This window comes from Ictidomys tridecemlineatus, chromosome 15 (genome assembly GCF_052094955.1).
Source record: "Ictidomys tridecemlineatus isolate mIctTri1 chromosome 15, mIctTri1.hap1, whole genome shotgun sequence".
Lineage (NCBI taxonomy): Eukaryota > Metazoa > Chordata > Mammalia > Rodentia > Sciuridae > Ictidomys > Ictidomys tridecemlineatus.
The window spans coordinates 6585363-6611618 of NC_135491.1; the positions used below are offsets into that span (position 1 = coordinate 6585363).

Below are 26256 nucleotides of genomic sequence, written 5' to 3' on the forward strand. Positions count from 1 at the left end.
CACAAATTCCAGGCGAGCCTCAGCAACTCAGACCCTAAACTTAGCAAGATCCTGTCTCAAAATAAACAATAAAAAGGGTTGAGGCTGTAGCTAAGTAGTAAAATGCCCTGTGGTAAGTCTCCAGTACCAAAAAGAAGGAAGGAGAAAAAAAAAAAAAAAGGAAGAAAAAAATTTCATGTACTTTCCCCTTCAAAACATGGTGTTTTCTCCTGGGGCTGGGGTTGTGGCTCAGTAGTAGAGCACTCACCCAGCATGTTCGAGGCCCTGGGTTCAATCCTCAGCATCTCATAAAAATAAGTAAGTCAAATAAAGGTATTATGTCAAACTACAACTAAAAAAATGAAAAAAAAAATGAAAAAAAAAAACATGGTGTTTTCTCAGCAACTCAGGAGGATGAGTCAGGACGAGCATAAGTTTGAAGCCAGCCTCAACAATTTAGGGAAACCCTATCTCAAAATAAAATAATAAAAAGTGTTAGATTTATAGTTCAGTGGTAAAGCAGCCCTGGGTCCAATACCCAGTACCAGAAAGTAAAAAAAAAAAAAAAGTTTAAAAAAGAAAAAGCGACGTTTAATTCCCCTCTCACTGAGTAAACATATGCTGAATCTCAAGACTGCTCTAGCAGAGTGTAGCCAAAATGTTGGGATATGATATCTGAGATTAGGAGTTTAGAATCTAGTGGCCTCCTCCGGCTCTTTCTTGGATCACTCCTTCTGTGGGAACATCAGCCGCCATGTTGTAAGAATGCTCAAGTAGCTCCACGATGGGGGCTCAATGGCAAGGAACTGAGAACTCCAGCCACAGTCACCCTGCAAGGGGATCCTGCAGCTAAAAGCCTTCAGAGGGCTGCCACCCTGGCCAACATTTGATTGTGTCCTCATGACAGACCCTAGGCCAGTAGGGACTAGGCCCCAAACTCCTGATCCTGGGGAATTGAAGACGATTAGTGTTTGCTGCTAGAAGCTATTAGATGTCATACTGGGGTGGTTTGGTACACAGCCCACACCTAACACACCAACCTCACCATTTACCTCCCAGAATTCTTGAAAAGCGCTGTTCCAGACCCTGTGCCACCCAAAACGCCGCAGGATAGAGACACTCCAGCCTACAGTAAAGTGTTTGCCGTTGGGTTTTGTTTGGCTGGTTGTGTGTACACAGTGTATACAAGGTGAGTTGTACAGAAGCCCAAGAAAGAGCAAGAGACTAGGGATGGTGGGGGAGGGGAGGGAGGCCAGGACAGAGAGGGCAGAGGAAGGGAAGAGGGACCCATTAAAAAATAGAACCACATCCAGACGACAATGGGAGGGGGCTGTGGGTGGGGGACAGACACAGACAAATTGCTGTAGAAAAGGAGTGGGAGGGGTAGAGGGTGGGGACATTCTCCCCCCCTCCACCTCCCCAGCCCCACCCTGCCCCAGGTATGTACAATAAATAAGATTAAAAATAATTAACAAGATGCGTTTTCCCCCTCCCACCCGTCGCTGAATGCCCTGGGGAGGGATGGCCTTTAGCAAAGATCTTGGCCTATATGGGGGGCTTGGGAGGGAGGGGTTCCCCCAGCTCTCTGAAGCCACCCCGCCCCCCCTCAACCATACATAGACTTTTCCTATACATTATGTACAAGGTGGAGGGGGCAGGGCTATGGCCATGGAGGCAGGGGATTGGGACAGGGGGGAGGGAAACCGTTACTAAATAGACATTTATACATATATATAAATAATTTCTCTGTACACCGAACAGTGGGAGGAATGGGGAGGGAGTAGAGAGGGCTCGGGAGAGGGGGTAGTCAAACTCTGAACCCTGCGGGGGGGGGGGGGGGGGGGCAGCATGGACACACCCTGACCAGCGACCCCCCCATCCTGGCAGCAACGGAGCCCAGGGGTTAGCTCCTGAGGACACAGTTCTGTCCCAATTCTCGGTTCATGGAGGAGGTGCCCCCCCAAGTGGGGTGGGGTCACCCGCAGCGGCTGTGGGCCTGTGCTTGGGCCAGCAGATCACTGAAGGAGTCAAAGAGCTGCTCCAGCCATGGCTGGTTCCGCATGCACTGCTGGACCACCTCCTCCTGGCCCAGGTCCTCTGCGCCGCCCTCGATGGCCAGGGTCTGCAGGGGGTTAAACACGAAGCTGGGAGGGAGGGGCTGGGGTCTCAGTATCAGTGTTCTAAAGAGGAGGGGCTGGCAGCTGGATTCTTAAGCCCAAGACAAATGGGACTTGGGGACTCAGGTCCTGTGGGTCTGAGTGAGGAGGGCTGGGGTCTGGCCTCCTGGGTCCAGAGAGGAGGTCACGAATGTGGGACTCCCAGGGTGACAGGTGCTGTGGGGAAGAGGCTCACCTGGTCTCGGCAGCGCAGGAAGGTGTGGTATTTATAGTGGTGGAGTGAATGGTAGAGTGTGTAGTATCCCGATTTCTCCAGTTCAACCTTGAACTCCTGGATGGAGGGGTAGAGAAGCCTCAGACCCTCTGGTCTGCTCTGCACTGGCTCCCCACCCACCCAGCCCCCTTCCAGCCTGAGTCCCCACCTGGGCTCGGACCACACTCCTCTTGAGCTTGCTGAGCGTCTTGCGGTTGTAGGGTTCCCCAGCAGGCCGCAGTCGCACCGCCCCTTCCTCGGGGGAGCCCTCCCCACTCTGCTCTACTTGCAGCTGTGGGAACGTGTGCAGGGCATCCTGTGGGAAGCCAAGGGGGTCAGTGGGCCACCTCTCTAGATCTACATACCCAACCCAACACCCAGGTCTCAGATCCCCAGTCATTCAGTGCCTCAGTTTCCCCTAGACTATAGACTGAAAGACACATGCCAGGGTCTGAGTCTCTTCAAAGGACAGAAATGCCTGGGCCTGTCCAGTGACGCTCACACTGTGATTTCTGGCCCAGCCCAGAAATTCAGAGGTACCAAGTTCTACCCAGAATTCTTAGCAACAGCTTTACCATCTATTCTAGGATTCTCAGAACCAGACGAATATCCTACCCAGAAGCATCAGAGGCAAACTAAGATCAAATCCAAGGATTCTCAAGGTCACCCTAATGTTTCACCCCAATTTCCCATCACCAGCCTACAACTATCCCTGAGTTCTCCGGAGTTTTAAACTGATTCTGAATTTGGTGTAGGAGCCAGGCATGGTGGCTTGACAAGTTTGAGCAAGACCCTATCTCAATTTTTTTTTCTTTTGTTACTGGGGACTGAACCCAGGGGCACTTAACCACTGAGCCACATCCCTAGCCTTTTTTATTTTTTATTTTGAGATAGGGTCTTACTAAGTTGCTCATGGCCTAAGTTGCGGAGGCTGGCTTTAAACTCAACATTCTCCTGCCTCAGCCTCCCGAGTCGCTGGGATTGCAGACATGTACCACTGCACCTGGCTGAATCCCCGAATTCTAAAACCAGGCTAACGTTCCACCACATCATTCTCAGACCTATCCTAATACTCTGTATAGACAGATCCCAACTTGTGATGTTTGGACTTATGATCTTTTTCAGATTACAGTGGTATGAAAACAATAGACACTCAGTAGAAACTCAACTCTGGATCTGCATTTGGATGCTTTCCCAGGGTAGCATTATGTGGTCTGATCCTTTCTAGAGATGCTAGGCAGGGATAGTGAGCCGCAGCTCTCAGTCAGTCACTAGAACTATGACATGAAACAGCCGAAACCACATAGCTTGCTGTGTTGCTCAGCTGGGAGTTCAGAAGGTGAGGTAATTAAATTCATTTTCGACTTACGAGATTTCCAATTTTAGCTAGGTTTATTGGGATGCAACTATAGCATGAGCCAAGCATAACACACCACCCAGAATACTCACTACCAGAGTAACAGTGAACCTTAAAATTCATAGTCTAGACTAACATCCTATAAAATTGTCAAAATCTAATTCTCCAAGCTACCTAACACTCATCTGAGAATTTTCAAACCCAGCACTGATAATTTAACATATAAAATTATTATTATTATTATTATTATTAATATTATTATTATTATTTGTACCAGGAATTGAACCCAAGGGTGCTTAACTACTGAGCCATATCCCCTATCCTCTTTTATTATTTAGAGACAAGGTCTCGCTGAGTTGCCTGGGGCCTAAGTTGCTGAGGCTAGCTTTGAACTCATGGACCTCCTGCCTCAGCCTCCTGCGCCACTGGGATTTACCATATAAAATTCTTAATATACTCATTCCCAAATTCACTGTCATCCTAATGTACCATCCAGAATCCTGAGCAAAATGAACATCCTACCCACAAATCTCAGGACCAGACCAACTCTTTATCCCATTTTCTGAGTCAGACTAACATCCCATTGTATATCTCCAAGTCAGCCTAACATTCCACTCCAGAATTCTCAGAGTCACACAGACACTGTCCCAAGATTTTTAAAGCCAGATTAACATTCTATCCCAGAACTCTGGACTCAACCTAATATTCTTAGTGCCAGACTAACACCCCACCGGGAATCCTCAGAGAGGGACTAACCCTGGATCTCGGCGTTCTCAGAGCTACCCTAATGCACCTGAGGCCACTCCGGAAGGGAAATTACCGCACAGTGAAGCCTAGAATTCTGAGCGCCTGCATGATGGTTAGAGAAGCCCAGGGATCAGCTGCTCTAGCGCCAGCCTTGGATGCAGGCCGTGTTTCTGAGCTCATCCTCCCTTACTGTGCTCTGCTGAGATTCCCAACCCCGCACACTCCAAGGCCTCCAGCCCACCTCTATCCGGCCTCCAGGCCTGCTTGGAATCCAGGTACCTCTTCTGATAGTCCTGCCCTCAGCTTTTCTCCCAGCTAAGCCCAGGGAAGAGATTCCCTTCTAATAGTCCCCCCACAGGTCTCCTCCATGCCTGCCCCCTGGGCTGCAAATACCCCCTACGTGGGGCCCTAGGCACCTGCAGGGCGGGGCTCAGTGACAGCCGCTTCAGGACTTTTTTCTTGTGCTCATTCAGGAGGCCGTCGATCTTCCGCATGGGTGGCAGGTACAGCTCGTCTGTAAGACGAGGTGGTGTCAAGAGAGCCACAGCCCAGTGCAAAGGGGCTGGGGTCCCCAGATTGCCTCCTCCCTCAGATAGGAGTCCAGGCCCCAGCCCTCCTCCGTCAGACCCAGCTCACCATGCGTGTCTTCCAGGGCCTGGATCATGTCCGGGTCGAGGGCTGTGCTCACCAACATCTCCACGTAGCTCCGGTACATCTCGCGCATCGCCCGAGTCTTCAGTAGACGCCCCGGTATAGCCCGCTCTGGGGGAAAATGGGATGTAGGCTCACTAGTCCACCTTTGCCTGATGCCATCTGTGTGGCAAATACTACTCTCAACACTGAGGATCAGGAGAGCAATCCAAGTCTGCTGGTGGAATCAGAGGCACCACAAGGAGCTCAGAGGAGCTTTACACCCCGCCTGGGTAGGCAGCAAGGCTTCATCATCACATGAGTGTTGAAGGGATTTTTCTGTTATTTTGGTTTTTTGGTACTGGGGAATGAACCCAGGGGTGCTTTACCACTGCACTACATCCCTAGTCCTTTTATTTTAAGCCAGGGTCTTGCTAAATTGAAGAGATTGGCCTCACACTTGCAGTCCTCCTGCCTCAGCCTCTTGAGTTGCTGAGATTATAGGTGTAAGCCACCATGCCTGCCCAAGAGCTGAGTCTTGAGGGACAAGCAAAAGCATTTTCAGTGTGGCTTCAATTAAGCCTAAAGAAACAGCCAAGCTGGTTTCTAAAACAGTGAATCGAGTCAGAGAGATCACATCGTAAGGCCCAAGACTGAGGGAGGCAACAGGTATGGAGCCTGCACAGGTGAGTGCAGGCCACACCACAGTTCTCCAACATGAGGCAGAAAGGGCAAAGGCTTCTTCTGGTAGGTACTAGGGAGCCACAGAGACCTGTGAGCAGAGGAGGAATAGCAATACATATAGAAAATCCCCTCTGATGGGGCTGGGTTTGTGGCTCAATAGTAGAGCACTCATCTAGCACGTGCAAGGCGCTGGGTTTGATCCTCAGCACCACATAAAAATAAATAAAATAAGGTATTGTGTAAAAAAAAAATTAAAAAAAGAAAGAAAATCCCGTCTGAGGCCCCATGGGGACTGAAGCTGCAATCTAGCCCAGTAGACCACACAAAAGGACAGTGGTCAAGCTGGACTGTGGAGACAGGATTCAGAGATCAAGCTGGCATCAAGGCCAGGGTGGGAAATGAGGCTAAACTGGGCTGGGGCTGCGGGAATGAATGGAGATTAGGGTCAGTCACAGCAAAAGGAGCGGGCTGCAGACTGTCCAACTGTGAGGGTGAGCAGTGGTTAAGAGGTGAAGTTGGCTTCCAGAATGATCTAGCCTTGTGACTGCGACTGCGTAGCTTGGCTGTCCCTACCACAGGGAAACCAGGACAAGGAACTCAGAGGATCTAAGGGTTTTGGGGAGGTATGTAGGATTGCCAAGGGGAAAAAAACAGGGCTTGAGCTTAATGCAAAGTTGTGGGAACGGTCAAGTCAGAGGTATTCAATAAGAACCAAGGGGATTGACACAGTGTTTGAATCGGATCGATGGACCTGCTTTTTAAAGAAAAGACAGAATGAAGTAGGGCACAGTGGTGCACGCCTGTAATGCCAGCAACCTGGGAGGCTGAGGCAGAAGGATCCCAAGTTTGAGGCCATCATCAGCAACTTAGTGAGATCCTCAGCAACGGAGCAAGAACTTGTCTGGAAATTTCAAAAATGGGAATGCAGTGTGGTGGTAAAGTCAATTCCCAACATATCCTCCTCACAAATTAAAAAATAGAAAAGAAAATTTAGAGTCAAGAGAAGGAAAGACCACTGATTTCTTAGTGGAACAGTCTACCAAGCTAAGAAACTACATCTCCCAGGCTCCTTCTGGCAGCTTCATGTGGTCACATGACCCCACTCTTGCCAATAGGATGTGAAATGACAGTGCTAACTACACCCAGACCTGGCAGTTGTTTAAAAGGCCAAGCCATTCCCATGCCCTAGTGCCCCTTCCTACTGGCAGGACTTCACTTGCAGGACTGCTGGGCCACCTCTGATCATGGGTTTGAGGCAAGTACAGACAGAAAGAAACCAGGAGAACGAACTCAGAGAATCTAAGGGTTTGGGGGAGGTTTGGGGCTGCCACGGGGAAAAATCAGGGCCTTAGCTTAATGCAAAGTTGTGGGAAAGGGCCAAACAACCTTGAGAAGGAGGTTTTTATTTTCCATGAACCTTCTGCTATATCAGGGCTTTCGTGGAAGGGAATTCTACGTCTCTTTACTCAACCTGCTGTATTTCTAGCCTCTGTTGATAACAACTACCTCTGCAGTACATCTAACAGTGTGTGGCCTTGGGTAAGTCATGTAACCTCTCAGTGCTTCAATATCCTCAGCTTTAAAATGAATTATTTTTCCCCCAGTACTGGGGACTGAACACAAGGGCACTCTACCACTGAGCTAGAGCCCCAGCCCTTTTTATTTTTTGAGATTAGGTCTCATTAAGTTGCTGAGGCTGACCTGGAACTTGCAATCCTTCTGCCTCCGCCTCACAAGCAGTAAAATGAAGATAATTAGAAAGTACCTATCTCAACAGGTTTTATGTAAAGATAAAAAATAAAGCCGACCTGTAATCGCTCCAGGGGAACCCTGAGTGCACTGAGCATTCAGTACCACTAAGCTGTTACTTTTACTTTACGTATATATACATACGTACACCCCCCCCCACTCACCCCTACCCCGCATGTTAGTACGGTTGTCGCTACTGTCATCGTGAACCAGACTTCTAAGCCCTAGGAACACAGTGGTGCACCAGGCAGACATGGGGCTCCCATCAGGTGCCTCCTCTGGGCAAGCATTCTTCTTCAGGCTCTATTGATTAACCCATTTTATAGGCAACATCGCCAAGGCACAAAGAGGTTATGCCCCTTCCTTAGGGTCACCCAGTGAGTCACAGGAAACACCATCATCTCTGAGCCCCAGGATAGAGGCTGGTCCCATGTCCTCCTCAGCCCCGGGGATCTGCCTACACTGAGCCAAAGGAGCACTTTTGTGTCAAGGAACCCAGCCTGGGGCACTGCCATCTGCATGCAACTCGGGTAGGACCCAATCCAGGCGGCGCGCACCCTTTTGGTGCCTCACATTCCTCGTCTGCATTGGGGCCCACAGCATCCACCTCTCAGGGCAGCTGTCGATGGGAAGCAGGTAACGTGAGGCGTGTTCTCAGAGAACAGCCGCTCGTGCAGCTGGGAGGCCCGGGGTGGCTGGCTTTGCCTCATCTGTGGTTTATTACTGTTCCCGTCTGGCTGAGGCTACCTGGAGGCCTCTGGTCAACGCTCAGCCCTGCCTCCTCCTGAAGGCCTGAGGCCCTTGCCCGCACCACTCCCTGGGCCTGCAGCCGCTGGGGGCCTCACCGTCCTCGCTAGGAGCTCCCGGGGATGACTCCGAGTCGGAGGAGCTGCCTGGTGGGCCCCCACCCGCCGAGGCGTTGCCCACGGCCTCCTTCAGCCACTTCTTCCTCTTCTTAGGGGGTGGCTCGGCCTTCACCTTGGTGGGCCGTGCCTTGGGCAGCCGGGAGGTGGTAGGCTGTCCTGTGGCGAGGCTCCGCTCTGGCCGTGCCTGTCGCCCACCAGTGGCCCGCTCGCCTCGCGATGGCCGCTCCCCTCGCGTCACCCTCTCCTTCTCCTTCTCCTTCTCCACGGGTCGTGGTGGGGACGGCTTCTCAGGGGCGGGGGACTCGGGCACAGCTGACTCAGGCATCTGCTCTGGGGGCTTCTCGGATGTCGTCTTCTCAGGGGTCTCAGGTTTGGGAGGTGGTGCTGGGGTCTTGGTCGGAGGTGCAGAGCTGCCCCCTGCCGATGCAGGGCCCTTGGCCTGCCCGGAGCGCCTGGAAGAGTTCAGAGAAGGACTGGAGTCGGCAGCCCCCAAGAAACCCCAATTCTCCTTGGAAATCCCCACCTGGACCACGGCTCTCCAAATGCCACCTCCCCTCATGCTGGGTCTCTGAGCCCTCTCTGCCTGTCTCCCCATATGGCTCTCCATACCCCACTCCCTGGATCTGTCTCCTCCCTCTGTCTCCACCCCCTGCCCCTATTTCCCTCTCTCAAGTGCTCCATCTCCAGGCACATGGGAGCTGCCTGCCACCTGCCTCTGTTGCCCACTGTAAGTACCTGACTGGCACCGGGGGCCGGTGCCAGGGTTTCCGCGCACACACCCTCACGTAATCCTTCTTGTTGACATTTTCCAGAAACTTTACATAGAGGCGCTGGTACCGGTTTTTCGCATCACCAAAATACCCCAAATACTAAGGAGGGAAAGAGGCACATGACAAAGTCTGTCTACACTAGCCAGGCAGCCGCCACCCAGGCTCCCTCCCACCCTGCCCAGGGACACCAAGGCAGCCAGCTGTCTGCAGCCTGCCGGGAGCTGAAGACTTCCTTCCAGATGCACCTCAGAGCCAGGTTGGGTCAGAGTGGAGCATGAGGGGGATTTTGGTAACAGGCATTCCCCTGGGGCCCACAAGTCCTTATTCCTCTCTGCAGGCTTACATTGCTGGTAGCACAAAACTGCCTCTGGCCGTCCTTGATCTCCGGAGTGAATTTCTGCAGAAGCGCCTTCTGGACTCTCCAGATGGGTGGGGGCTCACGCCCTGTCTGCAGTGCCAGCTGAAAGGGAGGGGAGACAGGCAGGGTCAGCCCCTGCTCCCATACCTCTTGTTCCCATCCATGCCCGCTGGCCTCCCTCACTATCCCCTTAAAGAAAAGTAGAGTCCTCAAGCACAAACCACCTACTGACAAGTAGCCCTTGGCCCCACGAGGCCCCCAGCCCTGGGCTGCACTCAAATCTGGCCCTGATTTCCCACTGCCCAGCTGATAATTCCTGATCAGGCTGTTTATTCTTTTGCCAAAGGACTTGAGTTATTCTAGCTTTCCGGTATGAGAGTACAAAGCTTCCTGTGTGACTTAAAGTACTGACAAGCCCTGAGCATCCACCCACCATTGGACAGACACAAACCCTAGCTGGTAACAGAGTTTCAGCAATGAATGAGACCCTCCGTCATGAACTGAATCCTCATGTCCCCCCAGATTCACACACGGATACCTCATCACCACTGTGGTAATGTTAGGGTTTGGGGCCTTTAGAAGCAGCTTTGCTTCTAAACACAGCAAGGAACCAAGAAGCCACCACACCAAAGATGCTGGCACCTTGACCTCAGACTTCCAGCATCCAGAACTGTGAGAAATCAATTTGTAGTTTATAAGCCATCTAGTCTAGGGCATTTTGGTACAGTAGCCTGAAGGGACTAAGATACCAACAAAGCCTTCTGTGGGTCCTTCATTGACACAGAGACAAGCAAATAAACAAAACAGGGTGGTCTGCGGAATATGCCAAGAAAAAACAGCTGACAAATTACTGAGCCCACTTCATCCACCCATCCACAACAGGGAGAACACAGGAATAGAAGGGCTCCCCTTCTGTCCTGCCTGTTCTCTGCCCCACACAAACACTCAGACCCCCTGCCCAGTGCCAAAGGATGTGGGTCAGACTAAGCATCTGACCCTGGGCATCCAAGGGAACAGTAGAGGAGGCACACGCAGTAAAATGTGCTAATGCCGATTTCCCCAACATGGCAGACCCTGGAGGAAGGGCCTCAAATTAATCTGAATCCAAGAATGTTCCCTGGAAGAGGTGACGCCTATGTGAGTCCCTGGAAGGAACATATCTCCTGCAAGGGCTTGGTCTAGAAAAAAACGACTAATAATACAAGTAAGAATAAGAACAGAGCAGGAAATGCACCCTGGGCATTATGATAACCCAGTAGAAGGGCAATCTCTACATGCAAAGAATCCAAGTCAAGTGATCAACAAAATTCAGATGATACTACATTTGATTAGTCATGGCTGCCTTGAGCTTCACATTCACCAGTAGCAAGTGCTAGGATCTATTAGTGATGTCTGCCATGGGTACCAGCTCCAGTGTGGGGTCCTGAATGCCAGGTAATGGCTATCTATGCTTAGTTTTGGGCAATTTGCTTTCACACTCTCAATTCTCAATTTTTTGACTCTTGGATCATTAGCCAGGAGTGCAAAGAAGGGTTTATGAAGACAGAAAGAGAGAGAGAGAGAGAAAGATTGATTTGATTGAACAATACTAGTGATTCAAATTAAATACATACATATACACACACATACACGAAAAGTAAAACAACGGGGGTGCGACTAATAATCTGATGATAGGAGGTTCAGAAAGGCTGGCGTCTCTTACAGGGCTGAGGCCAAAGAGACAGGAATACAGGCACCCTAACCAAATCCTTTTTTCCAGAATACCACAGGGTTCCTATTCCTCCCTTTCAGTGACCTCAGGGGCCAGGTCAGAGGCTCAAAGATGAAGAACCGCATCCTGTCTTGCTGGAAAGCTGTGTAGGGCCCCCAAATACAGATCCCTTAGCCTGGCAAAAGAGTTTACCTCAGTGTCTTCTCCCTTCTCCTGCACCTTGCCCAACAGGCTATCCCAACCCTTTAAAGCTCAGCAGATAAGTCCCAGACTTAAGTATCATATTCATGACACTTCCTGTTCTAGTTCTCAAGAATCTTCTAGGAAGCCATCAGAGCTAGGGGGAATACCTCCTGTTCAGGCTCCACCCTCTCCCTATCTGCATCCTCTGAGAAATCTGATGACTAGCTGAGGTGGGTCCCCTCAGTTCACCACAGTGGACAAGGCTGTCTTTCCCCACATTGCTCTTCCTCCCAGGACCCCACCTGGCCATCAGACCATACCCTGGCATCATCTTTGCCCATTCCCCAATCAAGGCCAGTCAGTACCAAGCCCCTCCCTTCCAGTCTCTCATCATGTCAATCATAACACTGGCCACACCCACTTTCAGTCACTAGGGAAGCTGCCCTGTCCACAACCCTGCACAATGGAAGCCACAGCTGATTGGGGATCTGACCAGGGGCAGTCAACAGATGGGCAGGTCACTAACCCTATCTTGGCCCCAGATACTGAGCAGGACCAATCAGATTCTTTCTTGAGAATCTGAGCTATGATAAATTAAGCCAGGAGCTAAAAGCACCCATTTCTTTTTCTTTTCCTTTTTTTTTTTTTTTTTTGTGGTGTTGGGGATCGAACCCAGGGCTTCGTACATGCACAGCAAGCACTCTACCAACTGAGCTATATCCCCAGCCCCTCCAGACACCCTATTAAAAAGAAAGCTTAGCTGGTCTGGTGGTATGCCTGTAGTTCCAGCTACTCTGGAGGCTGAAGCAGGAGGACTGCTTGAACCCTGGGGTTTGAGGCTACCCTGGGCAACACAGTCAGACTCGTCTTGAAGGGGGAAAAAAAAATAAAGCTACAACATCCCATCAACAGGGAAGTCAATCACAGGAATTACAGGACACAGCTATGGACAGATGGCCATCTCAGCCTGATACCTCTCCAGTCACCTCTCTACCTCCCTGCTGTCCAGGGGCACTAGCAGGAGAAGCTAAGGCTTCAACAACGACCATCAATCTAAACACAATACCGTGAGTCCTACAGGATCCGGCCCCTCCGCAGACTCAGCACTCACGATCCAGCCACTTGATGCTTGCACATCACAAACATGCCATGCTTCCCGATAGCACAGGGACTTTGCACAGGTTACTTGCTACCTCTAGGATGGCTCACACCCTTCTCCATTTTACATCCTTGGAGTATTGCATTCTGCTTCATCTTCAAAACATTCCCAAGCACTAGTATTAACATCATTCCCATTCTACAGAAGAGACACTGACATAGAGCCGACTAGCCTACTGTCTTCCAACAGCCCCGCCCCCTACACAGCTTTTCAGCCCTGGAAAAAATGATGATGTTCTACAAGCATGAAATGGACCCAGTACACAAAAAAAGAAAGTAAATCAACTTAGCTATTTTATTGAATGATTGATTGATAGATACTGGAGATTGAATCTAGAAGTGCTTAAGCACTGAGCTACACCCCCAGCCCGATTTTGTATTTTATTTAGAGATAGGGTCTCACTGAGTTGCTTAGCTGAGGCTGGCTTTGAACTTGTAATCTTCCTGCCTCAGCCTCCCAAGAGTTGCTGAGATTACAGGCTTGTGCCACCACACCCAGCTTATTTTTGCCTTAATACCTCATTTAATCATATTAAAATGTCATTAATCAAGTTGCTGGGGTCTGAGGATATTGCTTAGTGGTAGAGCACTTGTCAAACAGCACAAGGTCCTGAGTTCCATCCCCAATACCACCCCTCCCCTAAAAGTTTCTGTGTCAATTACAGTTTGAAATGATATTTTAGATATTTAGGTTAAGTAAATATATATTCCTGTGGCTAATTTTGACTGTTTTTATTTTTTTGTAAGTGTGGGGATAAGAAAGTTTAAAATCACATACACGGTTCCCAAGATTCTTCTCTTGGGTTGTTGTTCTGAAACAAGCTTTGTTTTCATGTTTTTGTGGTACTGGGGAACTGCAGCCAGAGTCCAGGAGAGCTCTCTCACCACGGAGCTATTCAGAGTGGTTTTTACTATTTTAAAGGACTGTAAAAACCACCACCAACAGCCACAGCAGAGAGTCACAAAGAAGAACGTCACAGAGGCCATCGCAAAGGCTGTATGTGGCCTGAGAAGCCTGCAATGTCATCTGGCCCTTCACAGGAAACACTTGCCAAGCCCCACTCAGGCCTGCCCAGGGTCCCCAAGGGGAGTAACAGCAAACATTCAAAACACCCTGGCAGGTCACCCACTGTCGGAGAATGGCAAGCCCTGATCCTCTGGTCCCTAAAAAGCATGAGAGAGGTGCTGACGTGATTGGCCATGATGAGGAAACTGAGGCTCAGGAAGATGGACAGGAGCCCAGCTGGGAAGTGGCTGAGATTCTTTCAAGTCAGGTCAACAGCAAAGTTGGGATCCTAAACACGCTGCCAGCTGGCCCCGTCTCCAGGGCCAGGCATGAACCCGGGTGCCTGCCACAGGGCTCAGGCTTGTGGCTCTGTGCCCCCCACCACAATGCACACTCCAGTTGTATTTTAAGCATCTGAGTCCTCGCCTGGCCCCTTCCCCTGCTCCACACCAGCTGGGAAGTGGTGTCAGATGGCCCTGGCCCCAATCCCATGTAGGCACCTGCCAGCGGAGAGACTCCCACTGTGTGTTGGTGAGCTTCCTCATCTGTGAAATGGGGATGGTGTGAGCCTCACCCCAGGGTCACGCTCATCAGGCCCAGGGCCAGCTATGACACCCCCCTGGCCACTGTTACCACCTTTTGACCAGAACAGACCAGGTGCACAGCTGGGGCTGAGTGCGGGGGCTCCTGGGCTGGCAAGGCTGGGTGTGGCTCTCCAGCTGCAAAATCCACCTGGGAAGCTACTTTGTCTCTCTGAGCCTCGGCTGCCTTTCCTATAAAATGGGAATAGTAACCCTTAGTAGGAAGGACTTGACCTGTCTGATCTTCAATTTCCTCCTTTGAAAATATGAGGATAACAGTCTCTATAAGGAAGAACAATTAGGAAGATAAAACATGGCCCAGCACAGCAGCGCACAGCAGGAATCTCAGGGACTCAGGAGGCTGAGGCAGGAGGATCAGGAGTTCAAAGCCGGCCTCGGAAACTTAGCAAGACCCTCAGCAATACAGCGGGACCATGACTCTAATAAAATACAAAAAAGCACTGGAGATGTGGCTCCGTGGTTTAGTGCCCCTGGCTTCCATCCCTAGCACTAAAAAAAAATAAATAAATAAAAAGTAAAAGAGTTGGTGGCTTTCCTATGGCTGCTGCTTGTTTCAAGTCTTCCTCACCTGTCTGTCAGTCTCAGAAACTGTGATAACAAATTGAGATAATATACACAGAGCACTAAGAACAAGCCTGGGCACATGGGAAGATGGGCCAAGGAGGGACGCCTGAGACTGGAGGCATAGAGAATGTTCTGGTAGTGGGGGTGGGGCCACGGGCACTCCTTAAAGCATTTTCCTTTATAACTTGTACATCTCTTACAAATGTGTCAACATTATGCTGGAGATAGAATACAGATGGAAGGATATGATCCCTGGGACTGACAGGGTGGGAGTTGGGGGCAGAAAGCAGAGTGGAAATGGGACAGGCCAGAAGGTGACGCTGGAAGCGAGTACTTTTCCCTCAATAAAACAGATCAACCATAATATAGAATAAAAATAGCTTCAGGGCTGGGGTTGGGGCTGTGTGGTAGAGCACTTGCCTAACATGCCTGAGGCCCTGGGTTCAATTCTCAGCACTGCATATAAATAAAGGAATAAAATAAGTCGAACATCTAAAAAAAAAAAAAAAAAAAAGGTTCAGCTCACCTCACAAAACACTCACGAAGAAAATGCAGTAATAGTTCTTATTCTTATAATTACTTCACACCATAATCTTTCCATCTGTGTTTGGGAAGAACCAACACCCAAACTCAATTCAACAAAACAACACGTCAAGGACCAAACACTGATGCTGCTCCATTGAGGATACACACCCAAGGACGGTGACTGATGAGAATGGCCTTGTTCTTTGGTGCCACCATAAGGGTGAAGGCAGCCCACTGACCTACTGAGCTAGGGTTCCTTCTCATGCCCTGTGCAAAGCAAGCACTACATTGGCCTCAACATCACCACCCTCATCTGGCACCTATCATGTAAATCCTCTGATCCAGCTCTACATGCCCACAAACCATACACAGCAAAGTCTGCAACCTTTTCGGTAACAATGCAAAAAGAAAATATTTTTGGCTTTGTGGACCAGCTCTACGCTGCCACCATACGGGGAAAACAGCCAGAGATGACATGTCAGTGAACAGACGTGAGCGTGTGCCAATAAAACTTTATTTGTAAAAACAGGCAGCAGGCTGGATTAGGCCCCCAGGTAGCCAACCCCTGCTCTAGAGTAACTGGAGTGGCGAAGGGTGGGTCTCCACAAGCACCTCAGATCCCGCCTGATGCACAGCGCGCACTCCAAACCAACAGCTGTTCCTTTGATGGGTCGTATGTCAGGTTGCTCACATGTGCGCAGGAGGGGGTGTTTAAGGACAAGAGAAGCATCAGGGACCATGAATAGCATCCTCTCCGCTCCTCCTGCTATATTCTAAGGCCCCAAGAGCAGAGCCTTTGCTCCTCTCTGCGCCCCCAGCACCCACTGCACACTGGGATAAGCATTAGCAATTGTTTTAAATCTTGGTTTTTGGAAACACGTACACATACACTAGTACCCTCTCGGGGGCACCATGGCGCCCCCAGAACATGCTGTCCACCTCTAGGGAGACCAGGAATTCGAGGGGGCCCTGGCAAGTCTGTCTCAGCCTTAACTACACCTGCAGTCCCTGAGATGAGGCTGTCACCCAGCAGGTGCTCTGTGAATACTCCAAATGACCAAATCCGTCAGGCCCAGTTTTGGGGGGCCGGGACTCACCTTGAGTGAAGGGATGTCCTCAGCTCGGATGACAAACTCGTCCCGCTCCCTGAAGATGCCCTCCCCACCGCTCTCGCCAGCCTCCTCGTCAGTCTCCCCACACACAGCTGCCGTCTCCTGCTTCTTGGCCAGGTGCAGGGGCCGAGCGTCTGGTGGCTCGGGGTCCTCGGGGGACGGGGCAGCAGGTTCCTCGGGAGGGGCAACTGGCGGGGGAGCAACCGGCGGGGCAGCAACCGGCGGGGCTGGTGGTGGCGGAGGCGGCGGCGGTGGTGGTGGTGGTGGTGGCGAGGGCAGGGCTGGTGGAGGGGGTGGCTGCGTTGGAGGTGGCGAGCTGGCCACAGGGGCCACCAGTGGGGGTGGTGAGGGCAGGGCTGGTGCTGGCGGAGGCGGTGGTGGGGGTGGTGGAGGCTGAGGCTGAGGTGCTGGGGCAGGAGGCGGCGAGGGTGGGGGTTTCTCCTCCAGCAACGGGGGTTCTGGGGAGAGAAGGACATCAGCTCTGGATGCCATTCACTGTCTCTGAGGCTTCTCTTAAACATTCCTTCATGCACTAATAGGACTAAGGCTCCCAGAAGCCCTCTGCCACACCAGCAGAAGGGGGACCCTTTCCCAGTTCCAGTAGCTACACAGAGCCCTGGAAGTTAGGCTCCCGTCCCTGCGGCCTTTTTCAGTCCTCCATCATCTCGAGTCCTCCAAGCCTTTGTCTGGCTTTTTTTCTTCGATACCAGGGATTGAACCCAGGGGTACTTAACCACTTAGCCACATTCCCCAGCCCTTTTTGTTATATTTTATTTTGAGACAGGATCTTGCTGAGTTGCTTAGGGCCTTGCTAAGTTTCTGAGGCTGGCTTTGAACTCAGGATCCTCCTGCCTCAGCCTCCTGAGCCACTGGGATTAAAGGCCTACATCACAATACCCAGGTTTCTGCCCCCGCCTAGTACTGGGGATTGAGTCCAGGGGTGCTCTATCCCAGTCTTTTTTACTTATTTTGAGACAGGCTGGCCTCGGACTCTGCCATCCTCCTGCCTCAGCCTCCGAGTCATGGGATTACAGGCGTGTGCCACTGTGCCTGGTCCTTCTCTGAAGCCAATCTCTGGGTCTTGTCATTCACTGGGCCCTTCCCTGTCTTCCCCAGGGTATTGCCCAACCGGGGGACCGACATTGATCTTCCTTCCTGATGCTATTTCTTTGAGCCCCACAGGTGTTTTAACAGTTCCTAACTCTGAGGAGTTTCCAACCCCTAAAACTGCCACTTCTTCAATGCTGTGCCCTCAGCTGTGGCCTTCTCAGCCCTTCCAAGGCTCTCCAGACCTTGATATTTTCCCTCTGCTTAGAACTCTCTGGTACTTCCCATGTTTCCCCAGACACTTGTGTTCTGCCTCACCCTCTCATTCTACTCCCCATCTTTCTACAAGCCCCCCTCCACAAACCTCTCGATTCCCTGACACTCCTGACCCTTCAAGCCCCTTTAATGCCCCCCTCTCATGCCTCTGTTCCCACTAAAGTCCTGTAGTTTCTGTTTATAGCTTACCCCAGACAGAACCCTATGCCCATGAGACCTACCTGTCTCCAAGTCCCTCTGCTCCACACGCCCTGCTGTCCCTTACTGCACATCACTGCTCTTCAGAGATCCTCTCAAGCCCCATGTTCCCCACTAGCTTCAAAACCTGTGCCCATAATTTATAACCTGCCCCGACCCCAGCACTCTCCAGGGCCTGGATTGGGACCCATTAGTCCACTTAGCACCTCCAAGCACAATACCACTGCTACGTCCTACACCACCTACAGTGAAACCCCTTAAACAGTCTATAACCTGAACAACTGTTATCTGGTGACCATAATAACCTAGAACACCTGCTCCACCCCCAGACGACCTTCTTGGAGCTCACCAGGTGTGCCATTGCTGTTGGTACTGGGGAGCCCGGGGAGAGGGGGTGGCCCTGGGACTGCAGATGCAGTGGTCAAGGGCGGCCCCTCTGGGGTAGAAGTGTCCTTAGGCCCAGCAAGGGGTGGATCATCAAGGGCAGAGATGGCTGACGAGATGCTCTCCTGTAGGTCCCGGTTCTTGGCCACGGAGTCTTCCTCATCCGAGGAGAAAGAGGGCAGCGTCTCAAGGTTCCGCTTCAGCTCCTCGTCCAGCCGCTTGCAGGGCGAAGGGCAGCCCAGCCCCAGCCCCTCACTCTCCGCAGCCTCCAGCGCACCCCCCAGCCCGAAGGCGCCAGCAGGTGGCGGGTGTGGCACAGTGGGTGCAGCGGGCGGCTGGGGCTGCAGGCCTCGGGCTGGCACAGAAGGTGGCACACTCTTGGGGGGACTGAGCGGGGGTGTCAGGCCTGCTTGGTACAGTGGCGGGTGGCGCTTGCCTGACTTGAGGAAGTCCAGGAAGGAGGCCATGAAGCCTGACTTCATCTCCGGCTGCTTCTCCTCTACCTCTTTGATCTTGGCCTCGATCTTCTCCCGGGTCAGGCTGGAGTCCAGGCTGTTGTGGTCCACACCCGACATGGCATCGCCCGACGAGGCTCCCAGCCCTTCACCAGCCTTGGGCACAGACAACTTGATCTAGACATGGGGACAGTGGGAAGTCAGAGCCCAGGGGTCCTGGCCCCAGCCCCCTCACCTCAGGACCAGAAATCCAACTTCCAGACTCAGCCTGCGGGGGGCTAGCACTGAGCCCTGAAGACCCTTCTCAAGCCTGGGGCTGCAGTTCTTCCCTCCAAACACTCACTGATCTCTCCTTGCTACCAGGCAGCTCAGGTACCCACATGCTCTTCCCACAAGAACAGGATGTAGGATGCTGGACTGCTCATCCTTCACTGTCAAGAACCCAAGCCCCAATCGCCCATTTCTGCTAGACCACGCGTCATTCTTGGGTTTCACCACTGCTGCAATACGGGAATCACATTCCTCAGCCTGACCTATGTCCCTCGTGCCTAGATCAATAACATGACCCCAGCCCTTCCCTATCTCTCCGACTCACACATCCCATCCTCAGCCCCCACAAGACTAAGTTCCCCTCACCTTAAGTGGCTTCAGGGGCTCCAGCCGGGTGCCCCCGCCCTCCTCAGCTTTTCTGCCCCTGCCACGGCCCCTGCCCCGGGGTTTCTTGGCCCCATCACTAGGTGTGGAGGCTGAGGCTGGCCCAGTGGTGGTGGGGACCTCCAGTGGGCGGATCCGGGGCCTTCCCCGGGGCCGGGGAGGACCATCGCGCTTCGCCTTGGTGGGCTTGCGGCCTCGGCGCCGGGGGCCATCAGGGCCTGGGTTAGGTGGGCAGAAGTCGATGTCACCCAGGGGTGACAGGGCTGGCCGGGAGCGACAGCTGGAAACCAGGTCAGGCAGGCGCCGGGGATTGAGGCGAATGTCCGCAGGCACATCGGCCTTGTCCTCGTCGGCCTCAAACTCGTACTCCTGGGCGTACAGCTTCTTGGGCGTCTGGAAGGGTGGGTCGCGGCGTCGCAGCAGGTGGAAGGAGGACGTCTTGAGCAGCTTCTTTGGCTTGGTTGAGCAGAAGATGGGCGAGGTGAGGCCACCCTTGGGCTCCGAGGCAGGTGGTGGAGGCGGTGGAGGGGGAGGCGGGGGTGGGGGTGGCGCCTGGTGCGGCCCACTCTGGATCAGGCCCAGCGGCTCAGCGTTGACCGTGGAGGGCAGCTCCGGTGGCTTGTTGGGGTCCAGGCCCAGGCCCGGCGTCTCAGGCCCAGCTCCAGATGCCCGGCCAGGGCAGTAGGGCCCATAGGGGTCATAGGCAGGGGGGCCTGGAGGTGGGCCAGCACCAGCCTTGGGATCACCCTCGTCCTCTGGCTGCCCAGCCTTGCCATAGTCATCTGCCGCCCCTCCGCCAAACATCTCCTCCATGGTGGGGAAGAAGCTGCGCTCCTCGTCCTGGAGCAAGGAGTCAGGGAAGCAGATGGAGGTGAGCGGTACGAAGCGTGGGGCCTTGGTGCCTTGTGGGCTGGGGCTTCGGTAGGCACCCGCAGGATCCTTGCCCTCAGAGTTAGGTGGGCCCACGCCGGTGTCACCAGGCCCTGGGGGCAGTGGCTCCAGAGCCCCAAGCAATTCTTGCATGGCACCTGGAGGTTCTAGGCTTTCCTCTGGTCGGAGACGGGGGCTGGGGGCTGCAGGCTCCAGGCCATGGCTGCGGAGGTGGGCCTCGAGCTGGAGGGGCATGGGTGGTGGAGGCGGGGGCGGTGGCGGCTGGGGTGCCCCATCACGGGTGCTTGGCTCAAGAAGGTGGACACCGACTTTGGGGGCGCTAGGAGAGGGGCTAGGGGCATGGCTGAGGACAGAAGGGAGCAATTGTGGTGGAGGTGGAGGCAGCACCAGCGGGAGGTCAGGGCCTCCAGCCTCCAGAAGGAGGCCATGGGGGTTGGGCTGGGCGGGCTGGGCAGTGGGAGGTGGGGGTGGTGGACTTTTCTGTAAGAAGGCCCCCAGCTCCTTGGCACCTGCCCCATAGTGGACAACTGAGGTGGCCAGTCCCTCAGGGGTCTCGCCAGCCCGTTCTGGCCCTTTCTTCTTCTCTTTCAGCCTCCCCAGGCCCAACTCCAGGGCTGCCGTGGCACCTTCATCCAGGCTGGCACTGGTTCGAATAACACTCTGCAAGTGGTACCTCTGGGGGTCTTCCTTGGCCAACTCATAGGGTGTGCCTGGCGTTCCCCCGGCCCCGCCACTACCCCCAAGTCCCTTGGAGGCATCTGGTGCCCCATCCTCGCCCACTAAGCCATCTGCCCCCGAGGTCCGAGGTGGGCTGGGTGCCTGCAGGAGGTGCTGGATAAGGAATTCCTCATCCTCAGTGCGCTCAGCTGGAGGCCCACCAGGGCCTGCCAGCAGCTCAGAGCCATCACCCTTGCCCTTGTAGCCACCTGCTCCAGCTGCATAGTTACCAGCTCCTGGGGGCGCCAGGAACGGGGCAGAGGCCAAGACTGAGCTCAGGTATTTGCCAGGGGCTCCTGGAGAGCCGACTCCAGGCGGGCGGCCAGTAGCTGGTGGTGACTGAAGAGGACGGATGATGTGGGACGGGCTGGCCTCCCCACCACCTCCCAGGGAGCCGGGTCCCCAGCCACCTCCATGGCCCGAGAGTGCCGGGGAATGGCCAGTACTGTAGCTGAGCGAGGGGCTGGCTGTGGGCAGCCCTTGGGAGTGGGCAGCTGGGCCTGGGTAAGGCTCTCCCTGCACCCCATAGAGCTGCCCCTGCAGCTGATCTGGAGAGTAGCTCTGACATGTGGCTAGACCAGGAGGTGGTGGGCCACCAGGAGGCTGTGGGGGACCCCCTGAGTAGCTGGGTCCTTTGCTCAAGTCCTGTGCTTGACCCCCTCCAAACCCCTGCCCATAGGCCTGTGGTCCCAGGAGCCCTTGGGGCTGACCAGGAGAATAGGCCTGGCCCCCAGCCCCACCTGCCCCAGAGGTCTTCCCCGTGGCATAGGCTGCTGCCGGACCACCCAGGCTCTGACACTTGGGTGTGGCAGTAGAGCGAGGTGGTGGGGGTCTGGTGGCACCCCCAGCAGCTGCTCCATAACCACCTTTGCCTGTCTTATAACCCGGCGACTGAATGATGGGGCGATAACCTCCACCACCACCTCCGGCCCCACCACCCCCAGCTGCCTCAGGGCCCGTGGCTCGACCTGACGTTCCAGCCGTGGCTCCACTGGGACCAGCCTTGCTGGGTTCACCAGAGCCCGGGGAGGGCTCCCCACCGCCCAAGGGGCTGCAGGCCAAGTTAGCCCGGTGGCCCATGGAGGGGTAGCTGCCCCCACAGCTCAGGTAGTGCTGGAGGGCATGGGCTGGTGGCGGAGGTGGTGGGGGCTGGGCACTGGCTGGCCGCTGGTAGTGCTTTATGACGGTGTCCTGGCGGGGCAGGGCCCGCTCAGGGGGCGGTGGGCCTGGGGCAGCACCCGAGAAGTTGTAGAGCTGGGGGGAGGACTGTTCGGCAGCAGCGGCAGCAGCGGAAGAAGAAGCCAGTAGATTGAACTGAGTGGGGAGGTGGCGGGGAGGTGGGGGTGGATCTGGGGGTCCAGGGCGGTAAGGGGGAGTCTGGGCCGGGCCAAGGCCAGCAGGCCCCAGAACGCCGCCTCCTGCCAGGCGCTCAAAGCCCAACGAGGAGGGTACCGTGGGTGCCTGTGAAGGCTTCAGGTGCAGCACATCATGAGGGGACAGGAGCCCATTAGCAGGAGGACTGAATGGGGGGTCCTGGAGGCTGAGGGACGAGGGTACTGGAAAGGGACGGCTGCCGAAGGAAGCTGGGTGCTGGTAGGCAGACAGGGCAGAGGAGGACGGAAAGGTGCTGGAAGCCGGTAGGGCACCCGAGATGAAGAGTTCCGTGGGGCCTGGTGTGTGCATGGCTAGGGATGATGGAGAAGACGGGAGGTCAGAGCAGACCACAAGCTAGCCCCACCCTAACCCTCCAGGGGCAGCACTGCGCTTACCTGTTTGCCAGGAAGGACTACGGAACTGGGAGAGGAGAGAGGAGGCAGAGGGGCCTGGCTGGGGGCCCCGGGACTCCAGGGCGGAAATGAGGTTCATGACGGAGGCGTCGGGCCCTGCTGAGCCTGCATGGTGGAGGCCAGTGTCGAAGAGTCCAGAGAGGCCTGGCCAGGGATAGGAGGGCAGAGTCAGGCAAGTGGGAGGCCAGGCGGGGTCAAGGAAGACAAATAGCCAAACTAAGTGGAGTTAGGGAAATGGGTGGGGCAAGTCCAAAGAGGACAAAAAGGCAAAATGAAGTTGAGATGGCCAAAGGGAGGGAAAAAGAGAAAGTAAAGGAGGAACAGGTGCAATCCAAGCAAGCGCAGAGAGCCCAGGTGGGAAGCAATAGTTTTAAAAGAGTAGAAAAAATCCCAAAGTGAAGGAGACCAGGATGAAAGGGCAGAATCCTCAGTAAGGGGGTGCGGGCAGAAGATGTGGGCAATTCGAGTAAGGAAGGAGAGAATACAGACAACAGGAGTCACAGAAAGATCTAAAAAAAAAAAAGTGAAAAGGGGTTAAGTCAAGGTAGCAGGATCCAGGGAAAAAACAGATGGGGAGGAAGAGCAGGAAGGAGCCGATCAGGAAGGTCAGAGGTCAAAGTGGACGCACAGTCTCTTTGCTGGTACATATGGGGAAAGGAGGGGGGATATGTCAGGATCAAAGCAAGAAAGCTAATCAGAACCGTGGGAGGCAAGGCCAAAGGGGGAGTATAAGCAGTGGGCAAATCTAAGTAAAAAGAGGGAGAGGCAAATAATTGGAGGCAATCAGGAAAGAAAATCAGGAAGAATTCAGAGGGCAAGGGAGCTAATGGGATGAACCCTGAGGGAGAGGGTTGGGGTAAGCTAGAGAGAGGCCGAAAAGCCTGGAAGAGAAGGTGGGATTTGGGGGCTGAAAAGACCCGGCCAATTGAGCAAAAGGGGCGGGACCAGAGAGACAGGGCAAACGAATCCGGCGTGAAATTAAGCAGCAACCAGCAGCCTCACACTCAACCAATCAGAGGAGAGCCAGCAAGGGGAGGGCCACGACACAGGGCACGGCCAATTAGGATGGGCGGAACTTTCAGCAGCCAACCAGCTGTCTCCGAGGGAGGGCCAGGCTAAGCCGGGCGGGATGGGGCCGTACCTGCCGGGTGGTGGTTGGTGGCATAGCTTTGCAGTGGGTGGGGGGCCGCATAGGCCTGGCGGTGTAAGATGTCCGTCTCGGGGTGCGAGGTCCTGGAGCTGCCATAGACCAAGCTGAGGAGAAGGGGGAAATGTCAGAATGTCCTCCCAAGCTGCCTTCTGAGAAGGGAGCTCAGGAAATCCCCGGGGAGTTTGGGGGAACCTTCCAGCTGATGAGGGGGTTATCCCAAGGAACCCTGGGCTCTAAAGGAAGAAGACAGGGAAACTGGGCTGCCAATTAAAGACTCACAAAAATGGCCCTCACTCTCGATCCTCAATAAATAAAGCCCGGATAGTCTCACATTTCCACAGGCAGGCACACAGAGACAAACAAGAGAAGAGAGTGCAAGTCGGAGGAAGCTTCCTGAGTTGAATATAAAAGGTGTATTCCTTCTGCCAAGACCTCCTGCTACACACACATACACACACACACACACACAAAGTGTGAAGGTAACACAGACAGTGGAGCCAACTGCAGAGGTGCACATGGACAACTTCACTGGAATGGCATAGCCCCTGAACTTCATGGGGTTTTGCAAACCAAGTCGGGAGCGGAGGTAGACTGTTCTCAATAAGGCAGGAGTTGGGGGTGGGGAGGGGACAGGAACGGAGAAAGTACCAGGTACAAGTGTGAACACGAATACCGTCCATCCTCAGGGGTTAAGGTTCAAATGCATGGGCCCATGCAAAGCCAGGTATGTGGGCAAATGGGGAAGAAAAGGTTCAGACGGAGGAGTCACACAGGAGAAATTCTGACACACTGGGAAACCCAGGTATGGGGAGGAAGGGTTCCGGACAGGTGAAGAGTGAGGGTACAACACTGAAAAGCAGCAGGAAAGGGAGAGATTCACAGGTGAACACACTGCCAGCCACGCACTCTCAGGACTCATGTTCCCACACACAAACATACACCAGGCAAACATTCTACTGTGCATGCAATGGCCCCCTATCTGCGGCCGAGACTCAAGAAGGCAAACACACTCATGGCCATCAACTAGGATTCTCTGCCTCTGGGGGTGGGGAGTTAAAGGGGGCGTGTCCCAAGTACCAGACCCCCCCCTACACACACAGAACCCTAGCTTAAGAAGGGGGCGGGGCCCCATGCCCACTCTGCGCGCGGAATTTCTTGGGGGGAGGGCCCGAGTGGTTCAGCCTCACTCAATCCCGGAACAATAGGACCTAGGAGGGGGTGCGTGACCCCCAGGTCTGCGTTTTAATTCTCCTTTCCTTCCACCTTTGCAAGAGCAGAGCCAGGGGCGCCAGGGGGGGAGGGGTCAGCAAGCTGGGAATCCAAGGATGGGGGGAAGCCCAGGCCTTGCTTCGCCAGTCCCTCCCACCTTCTGAAGGCCTTCCCATCTGAAATTGTTTTGCACCCCTATTTTCCCGCTGCATTTCTCCCTTTGCAAGCCAGAGCTGGCTTTAGCGGAGTTTGCAATTTGCAAACTGGGGCGGCGACGTTGTTACAAACCGAAGAAGGCCGCTCCCTCGCAAGCCAGAGGGGAGTTTGCAATGCACGCGTCGCCGGGCGGGCCTGGCCGGGCCGGCCCCCACCCCTTGGCCCCTTTCTCCAGGCCACCCTCAGCTCCTTACCTAGCTTTCGCTGACCTCTCGTAACTCCATCCCGCCCCGGCGCCGAGCGGGTCCCCGAAGCCGGCGCTGGGGTAGTTCCTGTCCATGAATTGGCCGCGGTGGAAATTGGGGGGAGGGGGAGGGAGGGGGAAAGGAGGGGGCGCGCGCGCGCTCTCCTCCGCCGCCGCTCCCTCCGCTGCTTTTTTTTTCCCCCTTTTCTCTCGCTCTCTTTTTTTCTTTGCAGCCGCCGAAGGCCCGGGAAGGCCCCGGGCGGGGGAGGGAGGGGGCAGGGACCGAGGGGCGGGCAAGGGAGAGGGTGCAGCCGCTCAGCCAAGAAGGGGGGAAGGGGGGTTCCCCCTGGAGGAGGGAAAGGGGGGGAGGGACCCCGCTGTCTCCGCCTTTGCCCCGGCGCTTGCAAGAGAGAAGAGGGGGAGCACGCTCGGGAGGGGGCGTCCCGGGCGGCCCCAGGGTGGGTGCAGGCGCTGGGTGCTCGCTCTCTCGCCGCCGCCGCCGCCGCCTCCTCCTCCTCTGCGCTCACGGTGCAGCCATCTTTGCACAAGGCGGCTGGGGGAGGGGGGAGGGGAAGGGGGGCGGGCGGCGGGGTGTCTGGCTGCGCTCCGCTTCCTCCCACAATCCCGTGCAAATGCAAAAAAAAAAAAAAAGAGAGAGAGGGAGAGACTGAGCGACTGAGTGCTAGCAGAGCCTGGGGGTGTAGGGCACAGCGTTTG

The 26256-nt window shown here is 54.3% G+C and overlaps 1 protein-coding gene across 1 annotated transcript; it reads right to left on the reverse strand.

Annotated features, from left to right (window-relative positions):
• Nucleotides 1-1111: 1111 nt before the first annotated feature.
• Prr12 (proline rich 12) lies at nucleotides 1112-26112 on the reverse strand. Its single transcript, XM_005336681.5, has 14 exons — nucleotides 25550-26112; nucleotides 23922-24034; nucleotides 22763-22924; nucleotides 19368-22678; nucleotides 18242-18908; nucleotides 16357-16829; nucleotides 9496-9612; nucleotides 9118-9251; nucleotides 8362-8834; nucleotides 5090-5215; nucleotides 4870-4967; nucleotides 2519-2665; nucleotides 2332-2427; nucleotides 1112-2101 (listed from the first exon to the last, which is right to left on the reverse strand). The coding sequence occupies exons 1-14, from the start codon at nucleotides 25633-25635 to the stop codon at nucleotides 1955-1957; spliced, it is 6150 nt and encodes a 2049-aa protein (XP_005336738.2). The 5' UTR covers nucleotides 25636-26112; the 3' UTR covers nucleotides 1112-1954.
• Between the last annotated feature and the right edge of the window lie 144 nt (nucleotides 26113-26256).